Source organism: Coturnix japonica, chromosome 2 (assembly GCF_001577835.2).
Source record: "Coturnix japonica isolate 7356 chromosome 2, Coturnix japonica 2.1, whole genome shotgun sequence".
Lineage (NCBI taxonomy): Eukaryota > Metazoa > Chordata > Aves > Galliformes > Phasianidae > Coturnix > Coturnix japonica.
The window spans coordinates 67,011,814-67,025,167 of NC_029517.1; the positions used below are offsets into that span (position 1 = coordinate 67,011,814).

Consider the following 13,354-nt stretch of genomic DNA (forward strand, 5'->3'; position numbering starts at 1 on the left):
ACTTGAGTACCCAACGGTATTCAGACCTCTCAGTCTGTATGACCCCGATTTAAGCAGCACAGAAAAGTAACGACAACATTAATTAACATCTTAACGTAACCCTTCTCTTGGCACACGAGTCTTCACCATGTGGGTACTGTTCCATTTGAGGCAACCACTTATGATTATGTTAGTGATTAATATGCGGCAAGATACTTTGTCACATTAGTGGCATTAAAACTGCACTTGCACAGTAAGACTCAGGTGAGTAACAAAGCCGATGTAATAGCACGATCTGATTGTTTCTGTAAGGATCTGTGATCTCATAAAGCAATGAGCTCTCCCCCGTGCTATTAAATGTTCTTAATCAAATGTCAACAAAATTGGAGAATCCCCTTTTGGAACTGATTATCATTTATTGTCAAGATACACCAGAGCCAGATTCTGATGTTGTTTGCTCTTAGAGACGTTTCATTGTTGCACGGATGCATTTAACTCTGAGCATTTCTACGTATGTACTCAGTAATTATAGGTTATTATTTTAGACTGGGGACAACTCCCCCACTGGGAACTCAATTTACAGTGCCCATCTTTCTGCCTAGGCTCGTGCCAGTAATGTTACCCACAGCAGAGTCAGCACAACCGTGAATTACTATAGTAAAAAATGAATGTAAGTGGATTTAGTGGCACAATCAGTTATTGCTGCCTGAGGTGCAACAGAGATCTTCCCTATCTGTTGCCTGCAACCATAGCAACTGAATTCACTGTGTCCCGGTTATCCGGAATTATGAACGATGTATGTGCTGGTCTTTTTAAAACACGCAGCTACGCACTCATGGCACTCACTATCCACACTGCAGTGTGAACACGCAGCTATGAATTATGTATGCTTTAAGTGAGTAGATTAATGGTAGTTCTGGCAGTGGTGGTTAATAACTTGTGGCTTGAGACAAAAATTTGGCCATCTGATTTCCCAACATACTTTATAGCTTCCACCTGCATAAATACAGTACTGTGATTTTCCAGAAGCTGGTGTGTGAAAGTCATTGTTTGAGGAGCAACTGTCACCTAGAAGCAGAAGCAGCTGACATTCTTTTGTAATTAACACCAATTAAATTCTGCAAAAGCGACAAAGATGCAGGAGTTACCTGCATGTTCTGCATACGACACAGAATGGTGGGTCACTGCCAGTCTCTCTGCTTCAGGTGTTAAAGGCCTGTGCCTAATCTGTGCAGGAGACTCTGAGCTCAAACAGTGATGCTAAGCGGTGCATCAAAGGGCAGTTTTCCAAACTGTAAGGGAATGTCCAGTAATGAAAGTAGAAGCAAAACTCAGAGGAATTTAACTATGGGGAGTGGATGATCCCTCTCCCAGAACTCTGAAAGAACTATCTAGTGAAAACACAAACGAAACAGAAGGATTTTAAATAATTTAAATAAATAAAAATAAAATTAAATAAAAAGGGGATAGAAGGCGCAAAAAAACTGGAAATGCAGAAATTCATGTCAGGGAGATTGTGCAGGACTAAATCATGCTCATGCCAAGGGCAGTTTTAAAACCAGACTAGAGAAGTGGCTTTCTTCTTTTCATTATTTTTGACCTCTATTAATGCATAGACCTCAATGTTATCAACCTAAGTCACTGGAAACTGGTTTCCTTTTCTTAGTCATCTTTCGCAGACCAGTTAGATCCTCGGGCTCCAGAATATTACTGAACCAGACTCTTAAACTGTTCTGGTATCTAGCAGTACTTGTGTATAGTCCTATCCTATTTCAACTAAAGTGCTCTTCACAAAGTCCATTCATTTCTTTTCTGTACAGGGTGGTGTTTACGAGAGCTGCTGGGAATAAAATAGCACGTTATATGCCCACAAAAGTTCATCCTTCCTAAGGCAGCAGGTGCTTACCAGCTTTGCTATTTGCAAACAACTCTTTATATTAACTTCAAGCAGATGTTAACAACAGTGTGTCTTTACACAAAGAGTATTAAGAGCCATTTGGACTAGCAAAGGCGGTTATTTGCAAGCCGCCTTTCTTCCTCTTTTATTTCAGCTGTTTGCCTTGGTAACAGCTGCTGTTCTCAGTGCTGTGGTGTCTGTACGCTTCGTGACAAGTTGTGCTGATAGCTGAATGTTCTCATTGCCACGTTGGTGAGGTCATTTTTTTCATCATTTGAAAATATGCCGCTTGTAAGAACTGCGAGGGGAATGGATAGCTTCAGGCTTTCTTCATGAAAATGCAACATAAAAACAAGCCATTAACGTTTGACCTGTTAGCTTTGCATCAGAGTGAACTTGATATGGTTTCAATCTTGTTCCTGGAGCTTCCTGAAATAGGGGAAAAGCTGTCATTCTCTGAGTAAGGTCCTATCAAGAACAGAGGATGCAGGCCCTGTGGTCATATAGAAACAGTCATGAAGGGGACAAAATATTCCAGAATTTTTCTCTCTGGGAAAATAAAAATGTCTTTGGCCTCCTTCTAAACTATGTTCTGAATTGGGCGACAGGAAGGGGTCAGGGATAGCTTTTGCTGGATAGCCCAGAGCCATCTGCAGAGGCTCAAGAGCTTCCCATTGCCCATACCTCAGCCTGGAGCCAGCGTCTGAAGTTGCTGACAGCCTTGGGTCTGATAAATGCACATTATCACCGTGGAAGGGTTTGCAGGATTGCAGTACAAGCTCAGAGTAAGCTGTATTTCTACCTTTATCTCATAGGACTGGCAGAAGGGTGAGGTACTCTTTTTTTTTTTCACCAAGCTGTCTGCCTACCTGGCGCAGTGGAATAAAGAAGAGACTGTTTATTTTTGGGGCAGCTGGCTAATTAAAATTCATCTGTGCTGAATCTTATTTAATTCCCTTGGAATTACAGTAGAGATGAGTGAAACCCTTGGCTTCCAGGGAGCTAGGACTTGCATGCAGAACATGTCTACCGAGAGCTTCCCCAGAAGCACAATGCAGTAACCAGTCTTGCCAGAGAAACACAACCGTGTCCATACACATTCTCTGTAGGTTCCAGGGGCTATATGCAGCTTGACATGCTGTTGTGTTTGTGGTATCGTAACAGCAAAGAACCGTAATCAGAATCTCCTGCCCCTGTCACTGGTTTCCAGAGGCAACTGGGAAGAGCTGAAATGAAACCACGCAGTTTTATCACATGGGTATGCTGCTGTCCTGGGGGTGGATGAGAAGGTCTTATGGGCCAGGCCCTGTACAAGCCATCATACCTATCTTTGGCTGGCACAGTACAGCATGTGTCCAGGGGGGAACAAAGTTCTTATGGTGGGAACCTGCTGTGGAACATTTAAGCGAACACCCATCTCTTGTAACTCTAATGGACAGTTTTAGCCAAAGACAAACAGATTATAAATATATATACAAAGCATATAAATAAATTCAATACGAATGTGAGTAAATATATGGTACTTTTTTTGATGTAACTCATATTAAGATGTAAGTATCTATTGGTGGCTGAGGCAGCAGGTGGCTTAGAGGTAGGCATAAAATCTCTCCCTTAATTTATTGAAAAGTCATCTTTTCAAGGCAGCAGGTAAATAAAAATCCTAATGGGGACTATGTTCTCCTTAAAAAAAAAAAAGAAACAAAACCCCCTCTCTTTTAGTAATCCTAGTTTAACACCTAAAATGATTACAGCATTCTTTATTGTTCTTCTTGTACATATGCACAGGCAAAGACAAGAATTGTGGAGCTCAAAATATCATGTGTCAACCTCTGGGAACAGGTGGACTCTGTCTTAGGGGCACAGAGCTCTTGTTAAGGTGTTTTCTGTGCAAAAGTAGCTTAGCACAACAGTTCTATTACGTACAGTATTTATGCCACCTGTCTGCATGGGCTTCTGCTGCTCTCAGACACACAATTTACTAGATGAAACAGCTGACTTGCAGGGCCTGTAATTGTTCAGAGTTAAAACACAAAACAACAAAAACCAGACTAGGCTCTTTTTTTCCTTGTTACTGAGTCCCAGCAGAATTACTTATCTGTTGAGTTCGCAAACTTTTAAGCCCCTTTTAATGCATTTCTGCCATTTGTCACCTGTTCAGGATTTAAAGTGGTCCTCACATCTTTCCAGGTACTCAGTCAGAAATGTTTTACACAGCTAAGGTCTTCTAAACCATCTGAAAGCTGTATTTCAGTGCAGCTGTCAATGAGGAACTTGCTCCCACAGGTACATTAAATTATCCTATACTTAAACAAAAATCCAATTAAAAAGAACATGACACTCTACTGCACTACGCTTAAGTTTTAATAGATGTTCATTTTTCCTTTTCTCTCTCCATTTTACATGCTTTCAGTTTTCTTTTCCCTTTCCCTTTTCCACTGAAACCAGGTTGCATTATGTTACATGTTGCGTTTGACAGCTGTTGTCAAACAAACCTCTCCCAGCCTCTTCCTTAACATGTCTGAGTGGTGTTGGGTCACTGATGTTGAAAGGACACCACTGATAGCCAGCAGAGACAGATGTTCAGCCGTTTTTTAAATAAGGGAGTAAAACCCCTTTCTTTCTAAGGGACTTCAGTGTCAAAGAGGCAAACTCCAGCAGAGGCAACTAACTGTAGAATTGCCAGGAAGTTTCTAAGATGATGGACAGCTTTTAGGGCAGTTTGCAAATAAGACATTGCCTTAAGGAAAGCGGCTTTTCTTTTATCTTTCTGGTGACCGGTTTCTAAACTGATCATATATCAAACCCTATATGTTTATTCCCTGAGAAACAAACAGCTAAAGGGAACAGATTTTTAACATAAAATATAAGAAAAGAGAGAGGAGGAGGGAGAAGAAAAGGGAATAATAAGGAAGAGAAAGACAGAAAAGGTAAAGAAAAGCTGTGACAAGAAAAACTGATCACTCTGAAAAAGTCTGTGTCTTATCCAAGATACATTTAAATCGGTCTGTCTGTGCTGCCATTAGTTCTATCAGAACGAATCCTCTGGGATTGCAGTTGTGGCTTTGGATGGAATTTGGCACTACAGTTTTGACCTTTAGCTTCAGAGAAGTGGCTCAGATGATGGCTTCTTGATAAGCGAGTGAAACCAAACAGCACAGAAGTGATACCGTAATAATAATAGAAGGTTTTTGCCTGCAGGATTTGGTCTTTTAAAGCTTGTCCGTGTCAGTATTTAGAGAGCTGATACATTGCAAGAAAGTATTTTGATAGTACAGGAGACAGGCAGAGTTTTTTAATAGGAAAGTGTCTGCAGGTGATTATTTTGGATGAGCATGAAATAGCCTAAGGTTGTATTGAGTCTAGTGTAATCGCACTCAGGCTGTTGTAGGAAGCACGATGGCCATTTGTAGAACCTGCGGTGAATTTCAACTTATAAAGAATGTTTTTAGAATAGTATATGACCACATATATATGTATATTAATGAAAGGAAAATGACTTTAGGAGATCTCTTCCAACCCAAGCCATTCAATGATTTTATGACTCAGTGGGAATAGGATATAAATAAATCTCAACTGATTCAATTACATCAAATGCTATACCAATGCAAGATTCCTCCTAACAAATTGTTTTGATTTATAAATGGGGGTGGGAGAGCATTCATTACTTGAGTGTCATTATGTGTTAAAACAAACACTGTAAGGAAATTCACCCCTATATTGTGAATATCTCTTTAAATCCTGCTGTCAAAATTCGTCCTAAATGACAACTGTGTACAAACAGCAAAAACTTACTGCAGCTCTATCTGCAAGTGAGAGGAACATTTAGGACAATTATCCTTGAGCAAGATCTGTTTCTTAACATTTATTTGATGTACAGGAAACTACAGCAACCTCTCATTATCGCTAGTTGTTTTCTTGCTGCAGAGTTAACCTGCAGTAACGGGAGCAGAAGTTTCACTTCCCCCAGCTTAGTCATGCAGTCCTTGTAACAAACAAACTTTTACGAGGCGTTCTTGTGAGCTTATATTACAGCTGTTCATTTCTTTGCACCACTAAAAGAGAAGAAAAAAGAAGCAGGGAGGAAAGAAAGAGCTGTGCTTCAATAGAAACCCTGATTTAGGAGGCGAGGGGAAAGAAAAGGACACTTGCTATTTTCAGTAATGACTGAGAAAAAAAGACATAGGTTACTGCTACAGCCGTACAACTCATGTTTAAGTCAGAAAGCTGTAACAAGCAAATATGATGGTTGCTGCATTAGTACACTGCACATTTACAGCATTTCACTGTAATACCAGTTTTTGCATAAAACTCACTGACACTTCAGAACGTCATATATGGCAGCAAATTAAAGCCTGCATATCTCTAATAGCTGGGTAATTACTATTGTTCCAATTATCAAGATGGCAAAACTGATATACAGAGAGTATATTGAACTGCTACTCACTGCAGGATACATTTAATGTATTTTAGTTTTAGTGTATGTCCTATAATTTATTAAGACAATTCTTACGCTTTCCTCTAAAGTGTCTGCCTGTGTGCTGCTGCTGGAGCCAAGAACACTACTGTACGTACTAATGATTTGTTACAAAGTTGGCTGCAGCTGCCCTGTGCAGCTTGATGGATGGGTACATGGGGGCTGGAAATTGCACGGCTTTGTGATACTGCCTTGGAGCACGGCCAGAAATGTGTGCTCCACTCTATGCTGCATCTATAGATAAAGAGGCCAACTGCCCATTAAAAAAAACCTGCCCCCTCCTTTTTGGAAACACAAGCTTAGCCTGATCTGGGCTGATGCTATTGGTGTTTTGTTGCAGTCCAAGCTATAACAATACAGCTCTAAGAAATGCAGCAGTTAATGTTCTCCCTGAATATTTAGTCTCTGTAGAAATACCCAAATATCTCACTTAACAGCTTTTTCTATAATGCTTCTAGCATTGCTTTGTTGACTTCTGCAGCTATGAAGGCTAAATTATTGCTATGGTGTTCTTATAAATGTGTACTTACACTGGTCAGAGACTTGCTTTCTTTCTCTCTCCCCCTAAAGCAGAATAGCTTTTCTGTATCAAAGTCTCCCTTTCATAAATGTACCACCTCCTAAAAGCCTTGCCACACTACTGCTTTTTCCTTTTATGCATATAAGTGGAAGCTGATGTGTGCCATGATTAACAACTGTGTATGGAAGATTTCTATGACTTTTAAATATTGTATTTCATAGAATTATAGAATCTGTTGAGGTAGAAGGAACCTTTAAAGGTCACCTAGTCCAACTCCCATAAAATGAACAGGGACACCCTCAAGTGAGATCATGTTGTTCAAAGCCTGTTCCAGCCTGACCTTGAACATCTCCAGGGATGGGGCATCCACCACATTTCTGGGCAACCTGGGCAACCCTTATCATAAAGAGCATTTTTCCTTATATCCAATCTAAATCTCACCTCTTTTAGTTTGAAACCATTTCCCCTTGTTCTATCACAACAAACCCTGCTAAAGAGTCCGTCTGCTTCTTTCTTATAGCTTTCCTTTCTGTCTAGGCCCTGACTGTGCAGACTTTTATGCTTAACTTTGTGCAGCATGAATCTGTCACTTTCATTCTCACCTTAAAATGCATTAAAAAATCACAGGTCATTTTAGTAATTCATTGCTTTCATGAATATATTTGTTATCAATCTTCATAAAAATATTTAGACAACATCTAAACAACAAGGTATTTAAACAACCTACCAACTTACTGGATTCCAATGTGCTTACACTCACATGAAGTAAAAATTTACAAACCCTTTTCTTGTAGACGTATAATCTTTCTTGATCTTTCTGGTATAGATTATATGAATGATAGTTCATATCATCCATACGTCCAATACATCTTCTTTCAAATGAAAATGATGTCCAAATAGAGTGAAAGCAATGCTTTAAATGTACTAATAGACTCATCACTCAAGATGTACTAGCACTGTTCACAGTAAACTACGATTAATACAAATAAACAAGTCACACATTTGGCTTCAGCTATTTGCTGCACATCTAAAGAATGGAAAATAGAGAGATGTGATGGCTGAGATGCATTTAAGACCAGTCAAGTACAATCTGCAATAGCCACACTCTCTATAATATTACCAGTACTCACAACTATATTGTATAACAATTTGAATGTGAGAATTATTATTTGATAGTCCATGCCAGCCTTCTTAACAGTCATTCAATTAAAGAAAAATTGTTTGCCTATATAGAAGTGAAAGTCTTGGTGTGAATTTCTGTATGTGCAAGTATCTGTGTGCACTGGCAAGTTTAGAAAATTATGACAGCAAATCTTGTAACTCGGTAATAAATGCAAGTACATTATTCCAATCTTATGTAGAACACTGCATGAATGTAGACTGTTGATATAAACTCTCTCCTTTATATCCAATAGAAAATTCATTCCTCATGATTTTACTTCTTTTAGAGTACAATATTCATTCTGATCATCTTGTTATGCATTTCAGATGTATCACCCAGATGATGCTGATCTAGAGAGCACAAATAGCACAGTCATATATGCTACCTCTCTGAATATATGTATGAAGTATATATATTTCAGAAATGATCTATGTCTGTATAAAATAATTTTATATGGATGGCTATCTGTGGACTAAGAACTTGGTATGAATTACTTGTGTTTCTTTTTCCTTCACATTTTTTGTTTTTGTTCCTAAGTTCCACTGTATCTGGCCTGGAGAACTGTGTCTGTCTTTCCTCACTATCTGAAACTGGGAATTATAGTTGTAATCATCCCAAACAATCTTTTTTCCTCAAAAACTGTACCACAGTGGCTTGATAGATCAACTTTGCCTGCCTTTCAATCTTCTATCGTCTTGGCTAGGAAGTTCATTGGGTATGAGTTCTGTTTCTCACCCAGATATGCATTTTTTCTGATCTAACAACCTACATTAGCAGTCAAATTGGTATCTTATATTTTATGGTGGGGTTTTTTTGTCATGAAAAAGTAAAGGGTACTTACAGTTTTACTCCAGCTGAGACCTGTGGTGTGATGTTCTTTGATATATGCTTGAAGCTCAGACCAGATGTTCAAGTAGGACTTCACCCAATCAACATGGCGTGTGTCACTGTAAAAAGGAGGAACAATATTTATATCTGTGTTTGTACTTCAAATCAGGCAATGCTGCTATTCATGCTTAAAGCAGATAAAGCCTGCAGCTATGGACAAAACAGTGAGCAGGCAGCAAGCCAGCACAGTGCTGAAGATACTCAGGCCTATTACACTGCAAAGTTTTTGGGCCCTTCCAGAGGACAAACAAGGGCAAAGGTGCCTCTGGCACAGCCTGCTTCTTGCTGGTAGAGTGTTATCTCCTCTTGTTCAAACTTACAGTCAACTGAAGAAGCACCAAAGCTGTCTGGAACTTGGTAGCAGCTTCCTGGACTCAATCTCAAGGTTCTGAATTTCTGAGTTACCTGAAGTGCTCTAGCTCCCAAGTTCATATGTTCAGTGTAATACTAGCTCATGTAATAGGCATCTGACTAAAAAGCTTATACATCAAGAATCTTCATACAAATTAAAAGTCTTAAGTCTTCATGGAACTGTTCTGTGAATTACCTGTGCTCTTTAAGAGTGGTCCAGAAAAGAATCACTTTGAGAGCTTTGAGAGTAGATGCTCAACTGTGCACACCTAGCATGTAAACACACATTTCCAAGCAAAGAGAAAAAACAGTAACAGTTTGAGTGCACAAGTGAGACAAGGACACATAGCAGCTAGTTAGCCAACATTCTGGCACACCAGAAAATTAATCATATTAACTTGCAGAGAACGAAAACCAGCATTGCAAGTGCTGCTATTCTCACTGCGACACAGTGCTGATCTGAGATGAGGAGGGGAAACAAGCTACTGTGATCAGATTTTAACAAATGCTTTTGTTTGTTTACAAAATGCTTTTTTTGTGTGTGTGATAAGATTGTGAACCTTGTTAGCATGGTTAATGCTCTCTTCTCTCACTAAGGCTAGTAGATACTGGGGCTTTGCAACATACCTGTTCTTGTAGTCCTTTAATACCCTGTTCGTATAGAAGGTAGCAGCATCATTCATTTCCTTGACATAAGGGCCTGGTTTAGGAGACTAGGACCATCAACCCATGGTAGCAGGAAACGACAGAAGGAGAAAGGAGGTAAAACATTAGTCAGACACCTTCCCTCATATATTAGGTATAATATAAAGCAGCTTCTTGGTTGTAGTAGAGTGAATAACTATGCAGATGAGACTACAATGTTCTGCAAGATTTGGACCTCTTCTGGGTCACAACATCCAGTGGACTGACAGCCCTCCCAACTGGCCCATGTGTAACTTACCACTGCTATCCAGCCAAGCGCAGGTATGCTTTCACTGACAGCTGAGAGATGGTTGAACATTTTACTTCCTCTGTTTCTTTCTCTAAAGTTCTGTATTTCCTGAATCTTCTCTGATATTGGCTTGAGAAGCACTGCCACTTCATTCTGCAAGAAAAAAAGAAAACATTGCTGTTAGCAGTTGGCAGTCCAAAAACACCCCACGGTGTAACATTGTCCTCCCTGCCTGCTGTGTTAACAGTGGGAAGGGAAGGGAAGCACATTAAAGTAACATTTAATTACACTGCTCTGGCTGTAGCAGCAAAGTGCACTGACATTAAGTATTAATAACGTGATATGGCAAAAATTGTTCTCAGCATTGGCAGCAGTTTTACGTGCCATTCTGTTTAAGGCCCATAGAGGCCTCGTATCTCAGAGTTTTAGCATTTCTCATGTGATCTTTCTGGAGCTTTTTCAGGGTTTTTACACTGGAGCTTTTCATATTATTAACCAAGCTGTTGTTTCTATAAGAAACAAATTACTTGTTAGTTTAGTGACCTTTTATCATCTAGTGACAAGATTTAGAAAGTAATGCAATGAAGGCAATATCCATTTCAGTTGGAAACTTACTTACAAGTAAGTTTTAATGTTTAAATTTCCTTTGGCTGCAAGTAATATGGGAACATTTCATGGGAAATACACTGCCTGCAAGGCATGGCTTGGAGAAATTCCCTTGTGTTAATCAGAAAGGAATGGTATCCAGGGGAATGACTGTTGAGCAGAAGGAATAGTGTCTGGAGCGAGAAAAGCAGAATGAATGTAGAAGCTCTCCAAGCTCTTCTGCTCTGCAAAGTGAATGTTAATGACACAGATCCAGTGTCTCAGAAAAACTATTGTGGACTACTAACTTGCTGGGAAAAATTCTTCCACTCAAAAACAACTCATTGAGAGAGAAGCTGTCATTAGTTTACAAGTAAAAGAACTTCTGTGTTTTGAAACTTTGTAATATATTTCCACAAAAACAGTCAAAATCTCTATTGCAAAAGTACGCCTGCAGAACCCATACTATGTCCCACCAAAGAGAGTGCCCCATGCTGAGTTGCCCTGGCTCTTCACTCAGAAGTCACTCAAGGTATTATTTTCTTGACAAAGTATCAGGAGTCCCTTTTTAGTGGATATGTTTGCTACGGGAAACTAATCCTCATAATTTGGAGGACTGTCCTGTCATCACACAAAACGATGCGCATATACATCCTACTTGGTCTCTGTCATCCCTACATCTTTCCAGCTTTCTGTGAGACCTCAGCTTTAAAGCATATTATGTCATAGAATTGTAGAATCATGACATAGCTTGGGTTGGAAGGGACCTCAAAGATCATGTCACCTGAAAATAAGCATGTTTGCTATGGATCAACATAACTCAAAAGATGCTCCTCAAAATAGGACAAAAATAGGTTATAAATTCTGAAAAGAACTTTGATCCAACAATGGAGCCTTAATATTTCAAAGGCAATGTAGTTTCAAGAAAGGATTGGGCATCTGAAGTGCTCAGGAATATTTGTGCTTCTCCTGCAGCAAAGTGGGCTGGGAGAAAACCAATGTTTACAGTACTATTAGGAGATGGAAAGACTTTTGTTTATGGCTTAATGACCAGTGCAAGTCATTAAGTCTGAAAGAACCCTGAAACCTCTGTGATTTGTAGTTCTGAAAAATTGATTCTCTTGCCATAAACCGTTACATTCTGCAGGAACTCTTCCTTCTAATTTCTCTTGTTTACAACATACTGCAGCTGGTTGGTTGTTATTTTTTTAGGGAAATCTTTTAAGTATGACAGTAGTTAGCAAAGCTGAAATTTAAGTGCTCATTCTGCTTTGATATGATGCCAGTTTTCCTCCTATAAAGTTGAGGGGATATTTACAGTCTTTGGCTTATTGTGAGTCTTCATGGTCCAGTTCCAGACAGAGAGAATATCAGGGCTAAAAATACAGCTGTACAGATGCCTGGTGTATCTAGACAGCGCTGGGAGGCAGCACACTTCTGTGGATAGGGCACTGAAGTGGGAGTCTGCAAAGAGAGGTTCTGTTTGCAGCTCTTCCGCCAAATTATCGTCAGATTTTAGGAAAGCAGTATTACCTTTCTGTGCTCCTTCCTCTGTATAAAACAATGTTAATATAGCTGGTTGTCTATGTAGAACATTTTGGTATATACAAGTAAGAAGGCAAAATCAGGGCTGAATGTTCTCCCTAGTGGAAACATAAGACCCGCTCCTCCTGCCACTCCAACTTACACTCATAGAAAAACTCCCAACCGGTTTTGTGAGGGTTTCCTCTTACTGGTACAGACATTATTTCTGTGCCTCAGAACATAGGACTTAACCTGTTGGGAATCTGCTGTTAAGAAAAATGTAACAAATTGAAGTAATTTCACAGAAATTCAGTGTAAGAGTTTTAAAGGCAAATAATATGCGAAGGGGAGCAGATCAAAGTAATCATTCACTTGGCAAAGAACCTCTAAGGGCCTGAGGATATCTTCAGCTCTATCCTGTCTATTTTGCACTGTAAAAGCAGTACAGCTTACCTTCCCTTTTCTGGGCACTTATCCTATGTTGTAACAATTCCTGCTTGTCTGGATGACTGTGCATCATGTGTGTTTGTGAGCTCCTTATGATCGAAGCTTCAGTGTAATTGTCAGGAATGAAGGAATACAGGCCTGCACAGAATCACTTGAGTCTTGTCTCCCTGCAGTTGGTTTAGAACTTTTAGTTAGTGATTAGACTGCAGATGAATTATAGCGTATATGGCATATGGATATAGAAAGGCTCGTTAATTCTGGCATTAATCAGTCTTATTTGGCTCTACAATACAGAACCCGTTGTGCTAAGAGTTCTAGGAGAATAATCTCTTCATGGTAATGACTATAAGAACAGTTATTAATTAACTGATTGTCTATATTGTAACTCTAAGAAAAAATGAATTCCAGGAGATGATTCAGAGCCATTGGAAAAATCTCCAGCATGCCTTTGGCATCTGCCAGATAAGATGTCTTGTCATTTAAGACACAGCACAGTTGTTTAACAGAATTTTAACTATCTTTATATGAACACCATTCCTATTACAAGATCAGTTTTGCCGAAATGTTTAGAAATGCAATAATGGCACAATATC

The 13,354-nt window shown here is 39.4% G+C and overlaps 1 protein-coding gene across 1 annotated transcript in view; it reads right to left on the reverse strand.

The window, feature by feature from the left end:
• CAP2 (cyclase associated actin cytoskeleton regulatory protein 2) overlaps window positions 1–13,354 on the reverse strand; it is a 58,638-nt gene that overhangs the window by 9,715 nt on the left and 35,569 nt on the right. Inside the window, exons 5-7 of the mRNA XM_015854682.2 lie at window positions 10,215–10,358; window positions 9,899–9,984; window positions 8,874–8,979 (exon numbers count right to left, since the gene is read on the reverse strand). Of these exons, the coding sequence (XP_015710168.1) occupies window positions 8,874–8,979; window positions 9,899–9,984; window positions 10,215–10,358 (336 nt within the window). The remainder of the gene's footprint in view (window positions 1–8,873; window positions 8,980–9,898; window positions 9,985–10,214; window positions 10,359–13,354) is intronic.